Here is a 21,088-nt window from a genome sequence, read left to right on the forward strand (position 1 = left end):
TTGTAATAGATCTCTTCAACTATCTATTCCTTCTTAAGTTTCAGTATTTTGTGTCTTCCAAGGAATGTGTCCATTTTATCTAAATTTTATCTAAATCAACATCTAATTTGTTGAAATGCAGTTGTTCATAGTATTCTTTCATAGTCTTTTTTATTTCTTTTTTTTTTTTAAGATTTTATTTATTTATTAGAGAGAGAGACAGCCAGCGAGAGAGGGAACACAAGCAGGGGGAGTGGAAGAGGAAGAAGCAGGCTTCCAGCGGAGGAGCCTGATGTGGGGCTCGATCCCAGAATGCCAGGATCACGCCCTGAGCCAAAGGCAGATGCTTAACGACTGAGCCACCCAGGCGCCCCATAGTCTTTTTTATTTCACATTGGTTTCTAATTCTAGTAATTTGACTGTGTCCTCTTTTTCTTGGCCAAACAAGCTAAAGGTTTGTATTGCTGATCAACAAGTTAAAGGATTCTTTTCAAAGAACCAGCTTTTGGGTTCGTTGATGTCTCTATTTTTTTTTCTATTCTCTCTTTCATTAATTTCTGTTTTAATTTTTACTATTTCCTTCCTTTTACTTCCTTTAGGTTTATTCTTTTTAGTGTATTAAGGTTGAAGGTTAGGTCATTGATTTAAGACCTCTCTTTTTTAACATGGGCGTTTACAGCTATAACATGCACTGGTTTAGTTGTACTCCATAAGTTTTAATATGTTGTGTCTTCATTTTCATTTATCTTACAGTACTTTCTGATTTTCCTTTTGATTTCTTTTTTGACTTGTTGATTGTTCAAGAGTATGTTGTTTAATTCTTACATTTTATTTCTTAAATTTGTCCTTGTTTTTATTTCTAATTTTATACCATTGTATTTGGAAAACACATTATTTCTGTCATTTTAATTTATTGAAGTTTGTTTAATAGCCTAGCACATTGTCTGTCCTGGAGAATGTTCCATTTGAGAAGAATGTATGTTCTGTCTTTGTTTGGTGAAGTGTTCTATAGACGTCTGTTACATCTAGTTGGTTTATGTGTTGTGCAGTTCTTCTGTTTCTTGTTGATCTTCTGTCTAGTTGTTCTATCCATTATTGAAAGTGGGGCATTAATTTTCGTTGTTGAGTTGTCTTTTTTCTCTCTTTGTATCTTTTAATTTCTGTTTCATGTTTTGGTGCTCTGTTGTTAGATGCATATATGTTTATAATTGCCACATCTTCTTAATGAATTGGTCCTTTTTATCATTATTAGATGTTCCTTTTAAAATCTCGTTTACGCTTTTTGTTTTAAAGGCTGTTTTGAGTTTATGCACTCTAGTTTTTCTGTGGTTGGTTTTTTCATGCTATATCTTTTTGCATCCTTTTATTTTCAATCTGTTTGTGTCTTTGAATCTGAAGTGTGTGTCTGACAGACAACATGTAGTTGGGTCATGTTTTTTAAATCAAATTTGATAACATTTTGATTGACTGGATTATTTAATCCATTCACATATATTGTTATTATTAACATAGTTGTATTTACATCTGATTTACTTTCTGTTTTCTGTCTCACATCTTTTTTACTCCTGTATTAATCCCCCTTTACTACTTTCTTTTACATTGATTGAATGTTTTCTGTGTGGATTTTTAATTTAATTAATTAGTTTTTCATGGTTCTTGAGGTTTTTTTTAAAAGTGATTGGGGTGCCTGGGTGGCTCAGTAGGGTAAGCGTCTGCATTTGGCTCAGGTTGTGATCCCAGGGTCCTGGGATTGAGCCCCGCATTGGGCTCCCTGCTCAGTAGGGAGTCTGCTTCTCCCCCCTGCTCCTCCCCCCCACACTTGTGCTCTCTCTTGTGCGCGCGCTCTCTCCTTCTCTCTCTCTCATAAATAAATAAAAATCTCTTTTAAAAAACTGATTGCTCTAGTGTTTAATATATCTTCATTTATCAGACTCAGCTTCATATTTATACTAGATATAGCTCTGTTCCCATTTCACCCTTTTTGTGGAATTGTTATACATTTTATATCTACTAATGTTATAAACCCAACAGTACATTGTTAGAATTATTACTTTACCATCTGCTGTTATTTCCTTAGGCCATTACAGCTTTGTTCCCACACACCTCCTTTGTACTATTATTAGCAAATATATTATGCATATATATCTAAATGTTATAGGTCGAACAATACATTCAGTACATGCTATTTTATTCAGTTGCCTTTCTAATCAATTAAGAGAAGAAAGAAAAATATGTGTTTATATTATCTTTTATATTTGCAGTTATCTTTATCAGTGCTCTTCGTGTATACGAATTCAGAGTACCAATCTTTGGTCATTTGCTTTTAGCCTAAAGAACTTCCTTTAGTATTTCTTCTAAAGTGGGTCTGCTAACAACAAATTCTTTCAGTTTTGTTTATCTGGGATAGTGTTTGTATTGCCCTCATTTCTGTAGGAAGACTTTGCTGAAATTAGGATTCTTGGTCTACTGTTTTTCTTTGAGGATTTTGATTAAGTTATCCCACTGCCTTCTGGCCTCCACTATTTCTGCTACATCAGCTATTAATCTTATTGGAGAGTCTTTTTATAAGTGACACATTGTTTTTCTCTTGCTACGTTGTTTTCTCTCTTTTAAAAGATAAACCAAGGCATATTAAAAATTTTAAGAGTTTGGGGTGCCTGGGTGACTTAATCAGTTAAACATCTGCGTTCAGCTCAGGTCATGATCCCAGGGTCCTGGGATCAAGCCCCACATCAGACTCCCTGCTCTGTGGGGAGTCTGTTTCTCCCTCCCCCTCTGTCTTTACACCCCCTCTTATGCCCTCTCTCTGTCTCAAATAAATAAATAAAATCTTTAAAAAAAATTTTTTTAGAGTTTATTTGAGCTAAAAATCTATTTGAATTGGGTATTGCCAAACTGATATTGGTTAAGAACACCCCACTGACAGAAGCTGAGGGAAATATTTTATAGAGAAGAGGCAGAAGCAAAACAAAGAAATTATTTAATTGGCTACAGCTTAAGCATTTGCTTTATTTGGAAAAGCCTAGTTGACTCTTTGTGATTAGTTGTCCTCAGGTTTCAATTTCTTAATGTTAAGGGATTTACAGCCTTAGGTTTTGATTTGGTTATATAGGCTACTAATGCATTAAAGCCACTTCAGTCCAATGGCCTCCATTATTTAATTAATTTAACACTACTTTCTAGATTTTCTCCTTGTCTTTGACTTTTTGCATTTTTACTATGATTTATCTGTTTTTAGATCTCTTTTTATTTATCCTACTTGGAGTGTGTTGAGCTCGTTAGTTGTGTAGGTTTTTGTTTTTCAATAAACTTTGGAAGTTTTAAACTGTTATTTCTTCAAAGGTTTTTTTCATTTTCTTTCTCTCCTCTTCTTCTGGTACGCCCATTACATGTATATTTGTGAGTTTAATGATGTCCCACATTTCTCTGAGGCTCTGTTCTTTTTTTCTTATTTTTTCTTTTAGATCTTTGGCTTGCATAATCACAGTTGCTCTATCTTCAGGTTCACTAATTCTTTCTTATGCCAGTTCAGATCTACTCTTGAGCATCGCTAGTGGTTTTTAAATTTTGTTCTGTAGATGTATAATGACTACTTTGGAATCTTTTCCCATAAATGCAACATCTGATCACTTTCACAGGTAGTTTCTGTTGCTGCTTTTTTCATTATGTATGAATGGGTCATACTGGCATACTTTCCTGTTTCTTTGCATGCCTTGCAGTATTTTTTTTTGAAACTGAACATTTTAGATTATATGCTGTAGTAGCTCCAGATATTTGTCCACCCCAGGGAAGGCTTATTATTTTTATTTGTTTAGTAACTGTCTGTATTATTTAAGTGAAGTTGACACCCCCATCCCCCAGTGTTCAGCTTTTCAAGGAGGCATAGCTTTGGATATGCCATCAGTTACCATGGGATGACAGTGGTACTGGTAGAGCACTCTTCCTCTCTTTTATTGATCACACCCAACTATAAACTCCCCTAATTCCTGACCAGTTACTCAGTTGTTCTCAACAATGCCCTGAGATACAAATTTCTCTACAAACTAATACAGTCAAATAGTTGCTCCTTTGATGGAACAGTTTTTGGGGTCAGTGTTTGACATTTGTTCTGACCCCAGGAGGGCTCGTCTTTGCTGTTTGTTTCCTAGTTCTGTCCTGTAAACTGGCCTACAGTCTAAGCTGTATGTTTACTAGATTCATGAATCTCCTTCCAAGTGTTTTTCTCTGCTGGGACTCTACAGGGACTCTGCTGTCCCTGTACTGTCCTTGAGAGCACCCTCCATGCTGTGTTGCAAATGAAGTCAGTCCCTTTGGAAGGAAATTAGGGGCTCTCTGTTTTATGGCCTGTTTACTTCACAGGCAAAATCTCTGCCAGGGCTCTGGAGCTGAGGTTGGAAACTATGGCAGTCTTCTCTCCAAGTGAAACCCCCACTGTAGGAGCTAAGCATGCAATGCAAGGAGCAGTAGTCTTCTTGGCTTGCCTCTCCTGCATGGAACTACCTTGCCTTATGGACCGGGAAAAGAGTTCTTGAGGCCCAGTATTCTGAGAGCCACAATTAAGGTAGAACTTCTGTATCACTTGCTTAGGACTTAGCCTCAACATCAGGCAACAAGGGCCAGGAAGAAATACAGAGATCCTACTCCACCCAGAAAGAAAGCCCTTTGTCCAGGAGCTGGGGAGAGAGGGAGCCCTGTGTTTTTGACTGCAGCAGTCCAGCAGAAGTCTGCCTGGCTGAGCTGGGAGGAGAGAAGGAGGAAGCTGTTTTGGTTCAAATACCACAGTTTCCTGCCTTTCTTACTGAATTTTTCATAGATTTTCTTGAATAGTTATTTCTTTTTCACTTTTGCTTTTAAACCCATTTTCAGAAGCTTTAAGTCGTTGGAGCTTTTTTACATAGTTTTCACCAGTTCTAGTGGGGAGCAGCTCAGTGGAACTCTTCATGCCAGAAGTCAATCCATGTGCCTCCACATGATTTTAACATCTTTCTTTTAAGAAATGTGTTTGGCCTTTAAGAACCCTTCATATCAGCAGATGATAATACTTTTTACTTCTGTATTACAGATTTGGGATGTAGACATTCATAAGTTTTAATGAAAGTTAAAGAATATATAAAAATCCATGAAAAGATCTGTCTATGAAAGACCCAAGGATATAAGGCAACTTTTATATTCTTATTCCTCAGATTGGTGTGCTAATTACTAAACTCACATTAGTAACAATTATTATAGTTAATTAGGTATAATTATTATCAAATTATAACTGATATTATTAGTTATATGTAATTATTAATAATTCTACCTAACTTTGAAACACTTGTTAATTATAGAATATTTGCTTATTTTCTCTTGTGCTAGTTAGGATTTCTTACTCAGATGTTTTGCAGACATTTATTTATTTTTTAAAGCACCTTCTTATAACACTCTTGTTTACCTGTTTTATGTGTCTTTGGAGTGGTTTTACTTCTATGAAGCTGGTACCTGATGTAAGAAAATAATGGAATAGTGACTCATCACTTTTCCTACTCCTTCACAAAGGGTATCTGAAGCCCCATCTGTATACTTAGAGCTGTGTTGATAATACAGAGATATGTAATGCAAGATTGCTCTTCAAGGTATTTATTATCTAATGGATAAATAGACATATTTAAATGACAAATCAGTCATGATTTCAATCTTCTCCAGAAGGAAGGGGACCTGGGATGAGATTATGAGCTTGAAGAAAGTAGAAAAGTAGAATAATGCATTGTCACTGTCCTCATCATCATGGTCTTGATCATAGGTTTGCTGAGCCCTGGTGATTTTTGAACGATATGAATTTATAGTGTCATTGAACTGCAGAAGGTCAACATATCACAGTAAATTTTTCAATAAACTTTTAAAAGTTGAAATATACATTCATGAAAGTACACAGATCATAAGTGTACAATTCAATGAATTGTCACAAAGTGAACCCATTTATGTACCTATTACCCAGATTAAGAAAAGCATACAAAACTTCTCCTCAGGTATGTTTCCTATGATTCCCCACTCCACAAAAGTGATCCCTGTCCCGGCTTTTATTGCCATAGATCAGCTTGGCCTGTTTTTTGAACTTCATGTAAGTAGAATTATAGCATGCAGTCTTCTGTGTTTGTCTTTCATTTATTATCTCTGTGAGATTTATTTATGTAGCAGTGAATGCTGTAGTAATGATTCCCTCATTTTTATTGCCATATAGTATTTCATGGTATGAATATCCTGTATTCATTCATTTTTTTTCTGTTGTTTCCTTTTCTTATTGACTTTTGAGAACATCATATATTCTGGTATTCTAGATATGAGTCTTTGTGTTGTAGGTATCTTCTCTCTGTGGCTTGCTTGTGCCTCTTAATGGTGTCCATTCATTGTACAGAAATTCTTAATTTTATTATAGTCCAGTTTATCCAATTTTTCCTTTATACTTACAGCGTTTTGTTTTGTCTAGGAAAATTTTGCCTGTCTCAAGGTCATGAAGATAATTTCTAAAACCTTTATTATCTTACACAATTATATTTGTAATAAACTGGAATCAATTTTCATGTGTCATGTGAGATAAGGGTAAAGTTTCAATTTTTTAAATATAGATATCCAAGTGATCCAGCATTATCTACTGAAAAGAGCATTTTTTTCTCCTGGTGATCTATAGTATTACCTTGTTATAAATCAAGAAACTAGATAGTTTTGGAGACCTTTCTGTATTTTCTCTTGTTCTGGTGGTTAATTTCTTTGTGTTTATGCCAGTGCCACACTGTTTTAATTTGTGTAGCTTCATAACAAATCTCTATTGTTGGTAGTGTAAATACTTCAAATTTTTATTAAGATTTTTTTACTATGTTTGGCCCTTTGCACTTTAATATAAATTAGGAATTATCACATCGATTTGCATGTGAACATGTGCAAGTGCACAAATACACATTCACACACAGACCTTCTGGGGTTATGATTGGGATTGCCATGAATCTGTAAATCTAGTTCAGGAGAATTGACATCTTTACAATATTGAATTTTCCAGTCCAGGAACAAGACATATCATTCTCTTTATCTGTGTGATCTTTAATTTGTTTCAGTAAGGCTTTCCAGTGTTCTGGGTTGTAGTCATATACTTAATTTGTTAAATTTATCCCTAGGTATCAATTTTTTGAATGCTACTATAAATTATGTTGTTTCAAAAGTTTATATTGTATAGTTATTTTTTTTCCAGGACATAACAATTGAGTTTGTATATATTGCTATTGTGTATCCATCCAGCAACTTGTTAAATTCATTTAATTCTATAATTTTGTCTTTAGATCCTTTTGGATTTTCTACGTACTCAGACATGTCATTTGTGAAGAATGACATTTTCTTTCTAATCCTTTTTTTCTTTTTTTTTTTTTTAATTGAGAATGGAGGGGAGCATTTATTAAAATGGCCAGACCCTTGAATATAGTGTTAAATAGAAATTATGATAGTAGGTATCCTTTTCTTGTTGCTGATCTCAGAGCCAAAGTTCTCAACATTTTACTACTAAGTATGTTTGCTGTATTTTTTGATAACTTCTGTTACATAAAAGAAGTTCCCTTCCATTCCTAGTTACTAAAAGTTTTTGTTATGAATGTGCATTGAGTTTTCTACATCTATTTAGATGATTATAGGATATTTATTCTTTATTCTGTTAAGTTGATGAAATACATTGATTAATATTCTAGTGTTAAAGCCAGTCTTGGATTCTTGGTCATGATATTTAGCCTGATTGGATAAGCTAATATTTTGTTGGTTTTTGCATTTATGTTCACCTTGTGATACTTCCATCAGGGTTTGCTATCAAAGATATGCTAGCCTCATAAAAAGAGTTAAAATGTGATTTTTTTTTTCTTCTAGTTTTTGGAAAAAGTCACTGATAAAACCATCCTTACCAGGCTTTTTATTTGTGGGAAGATTTTAATTATAGATTCAGTTTCTTGAATAGATAGGATGCTTTTGGTTTTCCATTTCTTCTTGTATCAGTTTTGATACCTTTCATTTTTCCTGGAATTTATTTCATTTAAATTTCAAGTGCTTTAGTATGAGTTTGATCAGTTTTTTCAAAGAACTAACCTTTGATTCTGTTAATTCTCTTGAATGCTAATTTCTTTTTTTTTTTTTTAAGATTTATTTATTCGACAGAGATAGGGACAGCCAGCGAGAGAGGGAACACAAGCAGGGGGAGTGGGAGAGGAAGAAGCAGGCTCATAGCGGAGGAGCCTGATGTGGGGCTCGATCCCATAACGCAGGGATCACGCCCTGAGCCGAAGGCAGACGCTTAACCGCTGTGCCACCCAGGCGCCCCTGAATGCTAATTTCTGTTAATGATATTTTCCTCGATGCATGGGTTATTTACAAATGTAGTGATCAATTTCCAAACATTAGGATCCCCTAGGTGTGTTTGTTATTGATTTCCAGCTTAATTCCACTAAAGTCAATTAGCATGCTTTGTATAGTACTTCTCAAACTGTCTGTGATAGAGGACTTATTTCTTTTTCCCAATCACTGTTGGACTAGCAACTTTTAAAAAAATATAATAAAAATGAATGTATTAGAAAATTGAAATAAAAAGATATATAAGAGCAAAGCCCCAGGTTTTTTTTAATTATTAGATTCTACAAGTTCACACTACTATATCAAATGGCTATGTTTTCTAAACACTTATTCTCAATATCTGAACCTATCTAGTTGTGGTCCATTAACACCTGTGAACCAGCACTAGTCCATGGAACGCACTTACAAGTTGTACTGCTTGTTGTGATTTGACTCTTTGAAGTTTGTTGAGACTTGCTTTATAACGTACCACGTGGTCAACTTCAGTAAATGTTCCTTATGCAGTTTAAAAGAAGGCATATTCTATACTTGAGGGTGGAGTGTTTTATGTATGTCACTTAGATTGTTTATTCATCATGTTTTTTAACTTAACTATATTGAGATAATAATTCACACTCAATAAAATGCATCTATTTAAGTGTTCTATTTGATGAATTTTGACAAACGTATACACCCATGTAACTGCTAACACAAGACAGAACATTTTAAAACTCAAAAAGTTCCTTGGTGGGGTGCCTGGGTGGCACAGCGGTTAAGCGTCTGCCTTCAGCTCAGGGCGTGATCCCAGCGTTGTGGGATCGAGCCCCACATCAGGCTCTTCCGCTATGAGCCTGCTTCTTCCTCTCCCACTCCCCCTGCTTGTGTTCCCTCTCTCGCTGGCTGTCTCTATCTCTGTCGAATAAATAAATAAAATCTTAAAAAAAAAAAAAAAAAGTTCCTTGGTGCCCCTTGCCATTGCCAGTCCCTAACCCCAACTTGGGCAGTCACCATTCTTCTTTCTGCCACTATGGATTAGATTAGATACGTCTTTTCCCTCTCTCTCTCTCTCTCTTTGAGGGGGAAGGAGGCCCAGAGGGAGAGGGAGAGACAGAATCTTAAGCAGGCTCCACTCCTAGTACAGAGGCCAATGTGGGGCTCGATCTCACAACCCTGAGATCATGACCTGAGCTGAAATCAAGACTGACTGAGCCACCCAGGCATCCCTAGATATGTCTATTCTAACATTTCATATAAGTAGAATTGTATAGTATGTACTATTTTGTATCTAATTTCTGTGAAGGATATAAATAATGCAGAATGTTGGGCTCATCACAGTGCATTTTCCTTATCTCTAGGATCTTGGTCCTCAAGATCTGACTGACTTGGTAGAACTCCAGTGCTTTCATACTAATGTGTTTGTATTTTATTCAGCTTTTCTAGTTGGTGTCAGTGGGATGGTTGATCTAAAACAATAGTTTTATGGTAGCCAAAGGCAAAAGAGCTCTGGCAGTGTTTAGTGAAGTGTTTAATGCGATGGAGATGGTATAGAGATCAAGTGTAAGGGTGAGTGTTCTAACTAAATGGAATTCAGATTACTCTTCCAAGAAATTTGATTAGGATTGAAAGATCCAAAAGTAGATTGTGTCCATTAAACATAGGATACGTATCCTACATTTGTTATATCAGTCAAGATTCAGTGCCAGGAACTGGATGTTCTAAACAGGAGAGCATTGAATACAATGAATTAGTGGTTACAGATTGTCGGAAGGTCTAAAGGAGTAAATTCTAGACTTGGCCTACAAAAATGGCTCCCCAAATAATGATAGAGCTGCTCTGTCAGGGAAGTTACTACAACATAGACTGTCGCTGGAACTGTACAAGAAGCACAATTGCTGCCACTACTATACCACAATCTCACTGGCTAGCAACAATAACCAAGAGGGCCAGCAAGAAAGCCTTTCTATCACTTGGGCCTTCCAAATCTCACAAGATTGTCCCTCACTGATAGATCCTAATTTGAATCAAACACTACTTGAAGAGGATACAGTAGTTGTAGCTTTCCAAGTTTTAGGTAGACAGAATGAGGGTAGAATGAGAGCCGGACCAAAGTTTCTACCATGCATATAAATCGAAAGTCCAGTGTTCCTCTAACTTAAAGAGGGTGAGTGGTAATTCAACAGTATTCTAAATAAATTGTCAGTTCTTTTTCTCTAACTTTGCCATCAATAAATGTAATGTTTAATGCAGCTTTTAACTTAAGTGCTTTTGTTTTTTTTTCTGTCTGCTAAATAAGTATATTATGGCCTATAATTTAAATATCCAGAGTGCATATCAATCAATTACAGGTTATATTTGAGTTCAAATAATATTTTAATATTTGTTGAGGACATACAAAATACCTGGCATTACCTTGATAACTCTAAACATTCAGACATCTTACCAAGATTGACATTACCTAATTCCAAGATGATTTTCAAAGGTAATCATGAAATCAATTTATTTCATGACCAAGTCCATATGGAAACTTTCATCAGCTTCATTTGTAATTCTTACTGTATATTCAAGGACACACCATGATATATTCCATAAGTGTTCATAGCAATTCAGATCTTGATATGGAAACGTCAGTAGTATCCTCAAGGGCAAAAAGCTAAATATAGCTTCTCCGGCATTGCCCTTTCTACTACAACACCATGTTAGTTGATCTGTTTCCCTGCTTGTTTCTTCCTATATAAAATGGGTGGTATGATATTAATAGAAGGTTTGGGTATGGTCTGGACAATTTACACACCAATGCTACCTAGATGTGTTTTGGTTTGTTGTAAGCTACTGAGGTCTTAGGAGATTTTCAAAAGCCATAGATGGTTTGTACTCAAGGGAAGAATAAAACAATAAAAACAAACACAAAGAGACTGGTGAACCGTAGTATGATTGTTAGCTCAAGTGTTAAGCAGTGAAAATGTTCAGGACTGGAAGTTAGAAGGCATATAATGCTTAAATAGCTTTAATGTGACTGTTTGGGGCTAATATTTTTGTATGTCAGATTCTGTTTGTGATTTATAATGATTCTGAATTTGAAATTCAGCTCAATTTCCTTCCCTCTTGCTGTTTGTGTTAGAATTCATTGCAAAGAATTCTAAAAAAAGAACTGATATAATTTTATTTTAGGGCACAGTGAATCTAAGACTACTCCATAAGTATTCTAATTAGTATCATTTCAGAGAACAGGGAGCATTCCTTTAATGTTATTTTTATTATCATCATTTATTCATTCACCTGTTTTAATAAATACGATTTTTAGAACTGGAGAGTACATAGTTGCATTTTCTAACATTTTGTGTGCGTGTGTGTGTGTGTGTGTGTGTGTGTAAATGTAAGGTTTGATGTGACTGAGAGGTCCTTTGGATTGCTTTACCTCCTTCAGAAAGATACCCTCCTTCATAGTTGAATATTCTTCCCTTTATAGAAAAAAAGTTTTGGAGTGAGACCATTATTTTATTTACCTAACCATCCACTTAATTTCAGAAAATTCTCTGATCAAATATTTGAATGGCAATGTCTGACCAGTGAAATGTTTGAGTGTTTTTCAAATTATTCCTGATCATAGCTTTCTTTCATTATTTTTCTCAGAGGTTATCTTTGATTGTTGGGTATCTGTAGTGCTTCACTAAACAAATTTAATTTATGATGTTGTGATTTCTACTTAGCTTATAAAATAATTTGTCAAGAGGATGAATGTGTGGGAAAATATCAGAGAATTCTAATTGAGTGTTTTTCTTTATTTGAGACTTTAAAAAATGTCAATAATGAAATGTGTTTTAATCCATTTATTTTTTCTTTGCCCTCTCAGGTGGATCTCCTTACTTAGCAACCAAAATAAATGAAGCAAAAGACTTGCTTGAAGCAACCACCAAACATTGATGCTTAAGAATCATTCTGAAGGAAAAGAAGGGGGAATATAAAAACAAAAAAGTCCTGCAAATTAATCTAAACCACGGTGTTCATAATTTTCATACATGCACTGACCACAATCATTTATTCCACTATTAAGGTATATAATAATAAAAGATTAACAGTCTATCTTTTATTATCTTTTTTTTAAAGATTTTATTTATTTGAGAGAAAGAGAGCACAAGCAGGGGGAGCGGCAGGCAGAGGCAGAGGGAGAAGCAGGCTCCTCACTGAGCAGGGAGCCTGATGCGGGGCTCAATCCCAGGGCCCTGAGATCATGACCTGAGCTGAAGGCAGATGCTTAACCGACTGAGCCACCCAGACGCCCCTATTTTTTTATTATCTTTTAAGGGAACACCTTAAAATTCTATAACTGATCTTCTTTCCTTATTTTCTTCCTTTCTCTGTGATAGTCATACATTTTAAGTTTTTTTGTTCCATTAGTCCTAAGTTCCCCCAGCTCCCTGCCCTCACTCAAGTATCATCATCAGTAATGTGGGAATTATGAGCAATAAGTAGAAATTTTCTTACTGCTGGTATTTATATTCACATTGTCCCTTGTTTCCTTAGAGGACTTTAGTACTCTGCCTATGTAAGGTTTTGAGATCAAATGCTGACTGGCATCCCATGAGAAAATTATTAGAAACTCAATCAAATTTACTAAATGGTGTTTTGTAAAATAGTGGTTAGGACTTGTTAAAGAACTGTGTTCTTTGCGAGACCCTATAACTGAAGCATGAGAACTTGGAGAGCTACTAAAATGATTAAAGATTGCAAAATGAGCCCTGTGAGGAAAGGCTGAAAAAGAGTTAGGAGAATTCTGAGGAATTTGTCTTTAATTATAGCCCTCTAGTACTGTATATTTATTCAATTATTCATTCTGCAAATATTTATTGACCACCTATAATGTGTAAGGCACTGTAGTGGGTCCTTTGAGAGTTACAGGTGTGAACCAACCATGGATCGTGACCCCAAAGAAGTTACATTTAGAGAAAAGATAAATCACACTATTAGAGAGGTATAGGTGATAGGCTAAAGAAGTTCAAAGAAGACAAGAATATTTTAAACTGAGAGTATAAAGGAGGAGCTTCATAGAATAAGTGGCACGAGAGCTGGGCTTTAAATACAATTAATAAGAGATATACCATATGATTGGTGAGTCAGTATTGTTTCCCCTGAGATCAGTCACAATTAGCAGAAATAGGATTTATTAATGTGATTAGAGTACAGAGTTTCTCAAAACCAGTGGATGGACACATGATCTTGAAGGACCAGCCCTTTAATTTACATGCATGAAATTATTATCTGGTTATCATCACTTTACTATCCCAAAGGTGAGAAAACAGATTCAGATACACGGTACTGGCATTGTTTTCCAGTACTCCTTTACAAATCCTGGGTCATCCCAGGTAAACTGAACCACTATATTTCATCTTTCTTAAAATACTTTTCGAATACTGTGGAGGAGCCACTTCATGGGGCTGGCAAGTCAGTACAGGCTTTGGCTGGGTGGTTCACCAGGGCGGTCAGCCAGGAGCCTCAGTTGCTCTCTACATAGGCTTCTCCATGGGGCTATAGAAAGAAGCATCATTACACTATGGCGGCTGTGTTACAAGGGAAAGTGAAGAGACAGGAAGTGGAAGCTGCAAACTCAAGCTGGGTTTTGGCAGTGGTTCTGCTGGCACGGAGGCTGCCTAGACTCAAAGGGAGAGGATATAGAGGATCGTGAAAGAATTAGTGGCCGTTTTTAATATGTAGCAGGGTTTAGATTTCTTCCCCCCCCCCTTACTCAAATCAGTTAAGGCATTGCTTTAAAATTTTTGTCAGGAGTGTAGAATTCAAGTAAACTAGAATAGTTTCGGATGACACAAGTACTACTCTAGGTAGACATTAATTCAGTAGTCATTCTGTAAATGGCGTTGTATTTATGAGATTGGATTTTAAAAGCTACCCACCCTCAACTCATTATGTATAAAAAGCTTATTTGAATGGTTACCTATCCTCAGTAAAGATGGCTTTTACATAGTTGCTGTCATTGCATATTCTTCTTAATTAAGTTCTTTGTTGATATTGCAGTTTCTTTTTATTCTTACAACTTAGATGCAATCTGAGAAAGCAGGAAAGACCTTTTAAAAATAAAACAATTACTTCCCAGATTTCAGAGAAAGTGTAAGTCAAATGGACAGTTAATTAAAGGGAGCACAGAATGCCATTTAGACCATAGTTGATGGCGCCAATCTCCAGCATCAAGTCAAGAGTGGAGAGAAGTTAAGTAAGGAAAAAGCTATGGTGATTGTGGAAGACATTGTTTTATTCAGTCTTCAAACCATTCCCTTTATTTGGTTTGAAATTCATTTTAGTAATTCAGCTAATAGTAAATACTATGTCAGGCAGTAAAGATATAAAATAAGTACATTCTTAAAATGTGTACTATGCTAAAACTAAATAGAAAAAAAAAAACAGATTCTTAAATATAGAAAACTTTTTTCCCTGATACTTTTGAATTAAGAAATACTGAATTTTATTTTATTTTATTTATTTTTTATTTTTATTTTTTTAAATATTTTATTTATTTATTTGATAAAGAGAGACAGCCAGCGAGAGAGGGAACACAAGCAGGGGGAGTGGGAGAGGAAGAAGCAGGCTCCTAGTGGAGAAGCCTGATGTGGGGCTCGATCCCAGAACACTGGGATCATGCCCTGAGCCAAAGGCAGACGCTTAATGACTGCGCCATCCAGGCGCCCCAGGAAATACTGAATTTTATTACTGGGTATGCTTGTGATTGCCTGGCATGGTCACTAGAAATACTGTATTTTATCCAAGGACAGAAATCCTTTGGTTGTCATAGAGAATCTTGAATACAAAAAAGAGACTTTAATGACGTATCTTCAGCACATTTGGCAATTAGCTTAAGGTAGTTTACTGACCTTTGTGGGAGGAGATGAGTCAGGTAGGCCCTTAATGTCAAAAATACTGAAGTTTCTCTGACTCAGCTCACTTAAGATGAGCTACAGAGGGTGCAGTGCAAGGCTAAATATTCAAGTAGGCCAGCTCATTTTGCACATTGGGAACCATACCATCCACAGGCACTCAGCTCTTTGCCCACAGTCACCTCCTTAAAGGCCACTGGCTCCAAGGAGGATTTGATGGCAGTGAGGGAATGTGTCAGCAGTGCGCCTCCCTCCTAACAGAAAGGCAACTCAAAGAGCATATCCCATTAACACTAGATCAGTATCATCTACTTGTCAAAAGCATTCCATGAATTATGGGCCAAATTTTATTTATGGTAGAGTTAGACACATTAGAAAATTAGAATTTTAATTTATTAGCTGGAAAAGTTGAGAAGTTCTCTGGACTCATTTTTTAGGTAGAATCTAAGTGATCTGGATCATTGCCCACCAGTGAAATTGCTGGGCATGGTAGACAAAGAAAATGTTCCTTCTAATGATTTTTATGAGCTGAGTAGCTATTGTTCCCAGCTGAGTGCTCTTTTCCTTTTTTTATTGTTGCTGAGCAGAAGAATTTATGAAAAGCTTTTTTTTTTTTAATTAAAAACCCTGCTCAATTGAAATGCAAGTTCATTAAGTACTATTCATTTCTCTTCCTGCCATAATAACCCTTTCCCCCTCTGCTCAATTCAATAGTGCCTAGCAGCACTGGTCAACATTTTAAATCTGAACAGACTATAATATAGATATAGATATGCAGTCTCCAACATCAAGAGAGAGTTTTATTTCACATGGGCAGAATATGATCACTCAGGCTAGATGTTAGCTATAAATTTCACAGAAGTACCTCAACTTAGAAGGGTAAGATGCCCCTGGAAAGTTAAATCAACAGTGGGAAACTTAATTCATTTTGACAAGATGAAAATCACATTGAAATACTAGTTCAATATTGACATCTAAGCTGTAGTGATAAAGACTAAGAAATTAGAATCAGCTCATGATCATAAGTCCAAGAGATTTTATTAGTAATAGCTAAAACTTGTTGAGCACCTTGTGCCAAGCGTCCTACCTACATTCTCTTTTAATTTTCACAGTAACCCTAAGAGATAGGTACAATTTATATCCCCATTTTACAGATGAAGAAAGAAAGGTAAGGTCAGAGGAGTTCAGGAGCTTTGCCAAAACTATATAGTTAATAAGCAGTGGAACTAGGATCCAAATCCAGTTTGGCCTGACTCTGAAGCACATACTCTGTACCTTTCCATTATATTGCACTAGTTCTACACGTACGGGAATCATTGTAAAATGAAGGGGCTTACATGGCCCTGTACTCATTCTTTGATAACCTTGACCATCAGGTTATAGATTGTCAGATGTTTATGGAAGGGTCATGTCACTTGGCACTATGAACAAGGAGTGCCTAATGTCTTGAATTCTGCCCTGGCAGCTCGTGATGCCCATCCAGCCGCACATAGTGAAAGTACACTTGCGGAGTTTAGCAGTGTGCGTTTCTCTGACTTGAGTGGGGGTCTGTGAAACTTGGAAGAGATTTTATGTGAAACTTTCATGGGCAAAAGCTTCCTAGGAAAACGTCTAGAGCAAAGTTCAGAAGATGGCTCGTGAAACTGAAGCAGCAGACCTTGGGAGAGAAATGAAGAAATTGATCAATATAATGAAGATGAGAATAAGAAGGCTGACTTTATTGAAAGGAACAGAGAGATAGTGAAAATAGGTCAACAAGAGAGACAACTGAACCAAGAAGAGATCACTTACAGCATTTGAAAGAGAATTGCCAGTGCTCAGTAGAATTTTCCAAAATCGCTTTCCAATATTCCCAACTGCAGACTGGGTTATTTGTTCATGCCATGGTTTTATGCCAAATTCCAGCATTACATTTTGCACAGTTAAAGCCTTGTCTATTAGAACCCATAGATCTTTAGTCGCCAATCTAAGAATGTGTCTTAAGATTATCACTTAATTTTCTATGCTTTCAGCTGCTCTAATCAAACGGTGAAAAGATTTCTAACTTCAGAGATTTAGAACTCTGCATGACTGTAATATTCATAGCAGATTTGTGAGTTCCTTGAATGTTAGATACACCAATATTCACAAATAAGTGCATTCCAAAGCCAACTCCATGATTTTTCCATCTGTCTGTTCTTAGATTACCGTGGCCTTTGCTCTTTCCTTCTGTAAATGTGGATAATCAAGAGTTGACTTTAGAAGTATTTACATCTTGGCTTCTATGCCTCTGGAGTGGAATGAAATTATCTAATAATGTTTGTCCTGTGGTGGTGAGATGTCAGACGATATCTGCATAGTCTGCATCTCTCACACTGTCCTGGAATGTTGTAGGGCGCAGTGCCGCAGGGAGAGCAGCGTGGACACACAGAAATGCAGCCCTCCCTAATTAGCCCCACTCAGATCTGATTGTATGCTTTGTTCCTTAGCTTCTTGGTACTTAAGTATTCAGTCTGCATTTTATTCTACTCTATTTTACATTCATACACTATATAAATTTTTTCCCCTTGCAAACAGGTTTTTTTAACCCAATATGTAAAAATTATATACATACATACATATATACTATTGTGTTTGTTTTGCTTTAACATTGTAAAGGTAAACTGTAAGATACTTTTATCTGTCTCATTTTCCCAACACAGTTAAAATTAAATCTCACTTGCTAAAATTGAATTTACACTAATTTTTTTCTGTCATACAGCTCTTAAAGAAAAGACACTGATCTTACGTGTTATGTAACTTCTTTTACACTGTGAGCTCTCATGCGGGCACTGCTTTTCTTTCTTTTATACCTCTGTTTCAGGAGATGCTCGGCCCAGTTGCCCCTCAGGACGCAGTATTGATTGGTTCACTTCTAAGGGTAACTATCAGAAACGAAAATTGTAGACATGTGGATTTTCTTAGAAGCCATTGGTGAAACTTGGATTTTTACCCTTCATACCAAAATAAGCAAGGGGAAAAAATAGAAATCATTCCAATAATCCTTTAAAATTGATTTTTGTATTTATCTTGTAACGCAAATACCAAAGAAAGTATTTCCTTGGTTTACTTCTTTCTTGCCTCAGGTGTACCCATAACAGTTTTTGGCCTGCAGCACTTTTTGACAGCATAAAGAACTCTAAACGTAGTTAGCCCTGGAATGTATTGCCGAGTATGTCTGCACAAATGCCTGGATCCCATACTTAGTGTAAGTGAAGGATAGGCTACTGTTCTAGCAGGAGGGGAGTACAGAGAGGTGTGCCCTCTGTTTCTCCTCTCTCGCCTTTCATTGTCTGGCCGCCCCTACACAGACACCACGCCGCATAAAGTGGTCACATCGTAATTATCTCCCAAGGCCAGCTGGACCGTGGGTACAGTGCACACCGCAGTCGCTTACCTGGCCTGGGACGGTCTCATGTTGTCATGAGGCACCATCCTATGATCTGTTTGAAGAACCGAAAGAGGAGGGAGGACTGACGGTGTTGGGCTAACATAACATAAAGGGTGTGTCTATCATAAAATACAAGCTTGAGTTTTGTTTTGTCGGGGGAGGAATATGTTTTCCACAGCAGCCTGGTGAATTAAGAGCAATAGAGTCATACGGTGAACGTGTTATATTTGACTCTTGATAGGATTTATGTATGGAACATCAATTTTCCGTACAGACATAATTGAGTACATGTTACCATGATATGAAAACCGCAAGAATACATATGGTTGTGTAGGATGTTAAATTTTAAGAAATGTAACAAAGAGGAAAATCAGACCTAAAAACAACGCAACTGATGAAATGATTAACTTAAGTTTTTGCTCAAGATATATGTGAAGTACATATATTCCATGTAGAAATACAAAGACAAATAAATTGTTTTAATGTGTTACCATCTTCCTTTTTGGATTGAATTTTTTAACAGCGCAAGAATGCCTACCGGGCAGTTGCTCGGGTCTGGGGGATGGTGGATGGCTCAGGGACACCGATGGGCAACAGCTTCTGCCCTCAGGGCTCCGAGTAGAGTATCTGGTGTCAGGAGGGCCTCTCGTCCTCCTCAGTAATCAAGGAAATCATGTGTTTTCCCCCCGAAGCCAGGCTGAAAGTTACTCCCGGGGACAGAAGAAGAATTTGGCTGACCAGTTTGTCACCAGCCTGAAAGAACCATGTAGGAGCCACACACGCGTCATTAGTGGAGATCAGCAGCAGGTCAGGCAGGCATTGTTAGGGCCTCCTTCGTGGCTGGTGGTGGAAGTACTGTGGTATAATGTGACTTTAGGGGACAATTTGATCGACCAAAAGAGGTTTAAAGATTTTTAGTGTTGGGGTTACAACAAGGGTCCCGACTTTCTGGATCCAATGAGGAAATGCATAGCAGTTGACTGCTTAACTTCAGGTTTTGTGTTCCCCTTCCAAACCCCAACAAGCAAGCATTTCTCCTTAGTAAGGCGGCCTAGCCTGAGGCCGAGCTTTTGGTGTTTGCTCTGGGAGTTGGAAGTCCACGATGTGGCAGCTGGAGTTTTTCTTTGTCTTAATAAGCCCACCTGCCCTTGTCCTCTCCTACTCTTGGCCTCTTTTTCACATTCACACTGGCCACACCTGCATCAGGCTGGGAGAGACTCCACAGCATCAGGGCGCTGGGCGTGATTCCTGCTGGGCCATCGTGAGCTCTGGGCCCACAGCCCAGCACCCCAACCTGCCTCGCTGTGTTTGCTCCTGGGAGTACCATCCACCTACCCGCCCACAGAGTGAGACGGTGAGACTAATGAGAAAAGAGTGGGAAATAATGAAGTAATGAGAACTGCACCGAATGTTCTGGACACCTTGAAGAGAGGTGTTTGATCAAGGCATTAATAATATTTTTGCAAGGAACGGCAGCATTGATTTTTTCATCTGAGAACCATTCTGCATGTGTACAGAGTTGGAATGTTGAACCTTCGTCTTGTAAATGGGTGAAATGGCTCCCCACAGCCTGATAGCACAGACTTTGAAGTTGGTATTCCTTATTTCCAGCTCCACGCATGAATCTTTGCTCCATTTTGGGGGCAAAGGGAGCTGGGAGATAATACTGCATTATTTGAAGTTTTCTACTTGGAGCTCAGTGTATGAGTTAGCCAATGTCGAGCACATACTCCATCGTGCAGAGGATGCTCTGTATAGGCTCTATGCTGCAAACTTAGCACAACGATGGATTTAAAATTTTCCTTTGCAACGCAGCCAATCAGGTGTCCGACTATACCTTGAAGCCAATTAGTATTTTTCACAGAGCCAGGTGCAAAGCTGCCAGGTAACATCTGTAAGTGACTTGCATTGCTCTAATGGGATCTGCATATGTTCAGCCCTACATGAAGATGTTTTTCACTTGACACAGAGTCATCTTTGGTCTTGTTCTCCACCCACTCCATTAAGCAGACACACCTACACACGTTACCGATTTGATTTGCTTTCAGAGGACGATGGTGCCTAGAGTTCTCTTCCTGATGCTAATATTTATGCAGATGCCTCTTGGAAAACTACCCATCCAAAGTGCTTTCAGAGGGGAGGGAACAACAAATCCTTATGTTATTGTCAGGGCATTTTTCTGATAATCCTGCATATCTAATCTAAATTGTCCAATAAGGATTTATTTGAGGATCTTGTGTTTTCCTTTTTTAACAATATGTTTCAAGATGGCACTTTTCCTCAAAGGAAGAACACACCTGAGTTCCTGTAACTTTGAGGACTGAACACGTGGGTTCTAATCCCCTGGCCCTGCAGCTAGTAAGCTGTGTGACTCTGGGCAGGACGCAGCATCTTCTGAGCCACTTGAATTAGCTGTTTTCCAAGAGGCAAGCAGTCTGTAGAAGAAACACTTGTTCCCAAGTCACATAGACTTAAGTTTAAATGT

General features: G+C 37.2%; 1 protein-coding gene across 1 annotated transcript in view; it reads left to right on the top strand.

The window, feature by feature from the left end:
• The window catches only part of DNAJC15 (DnaJ heat shock protein family (Hsp40) member C15), an 87,017-nt gene extending 67,919 nt beyond the window's left edge, over window positions 1-19,098 (top strand). The window contains exon 6 of the mRNA XM_026493326.4: window positions 12,164-19,098. Within this exon, the coding sequence (XP_026349111.1) occupies window positions 12,164-12,234 (71 nt within the window). The 3' untranslated portion in view covers window positions 12,235-19,098. The remainder of the gene's footprint in view (window positions 1-12,163) is intronic.
• The last annotated feature ends 1,990 nt before the right edge of the window (window positions 19,099-21,088 follow it).

Source organism: Ursus arctos, unplaced genomic scaffold (genome assembly GCF_023065955.2).
Source record: "Ursus arctos isolate Adak ecotype North America unplaced genomic scaffold, UrsArc2.0 scaffold_10, whole genome shotgun sequence".
Taxonomy (NCBI): domain Eukaryota; kingdom Metazoa; phylum Chordata; class Mammalia; order Carnivora; family Ursidae; genus Ursus; species Ursus arctos.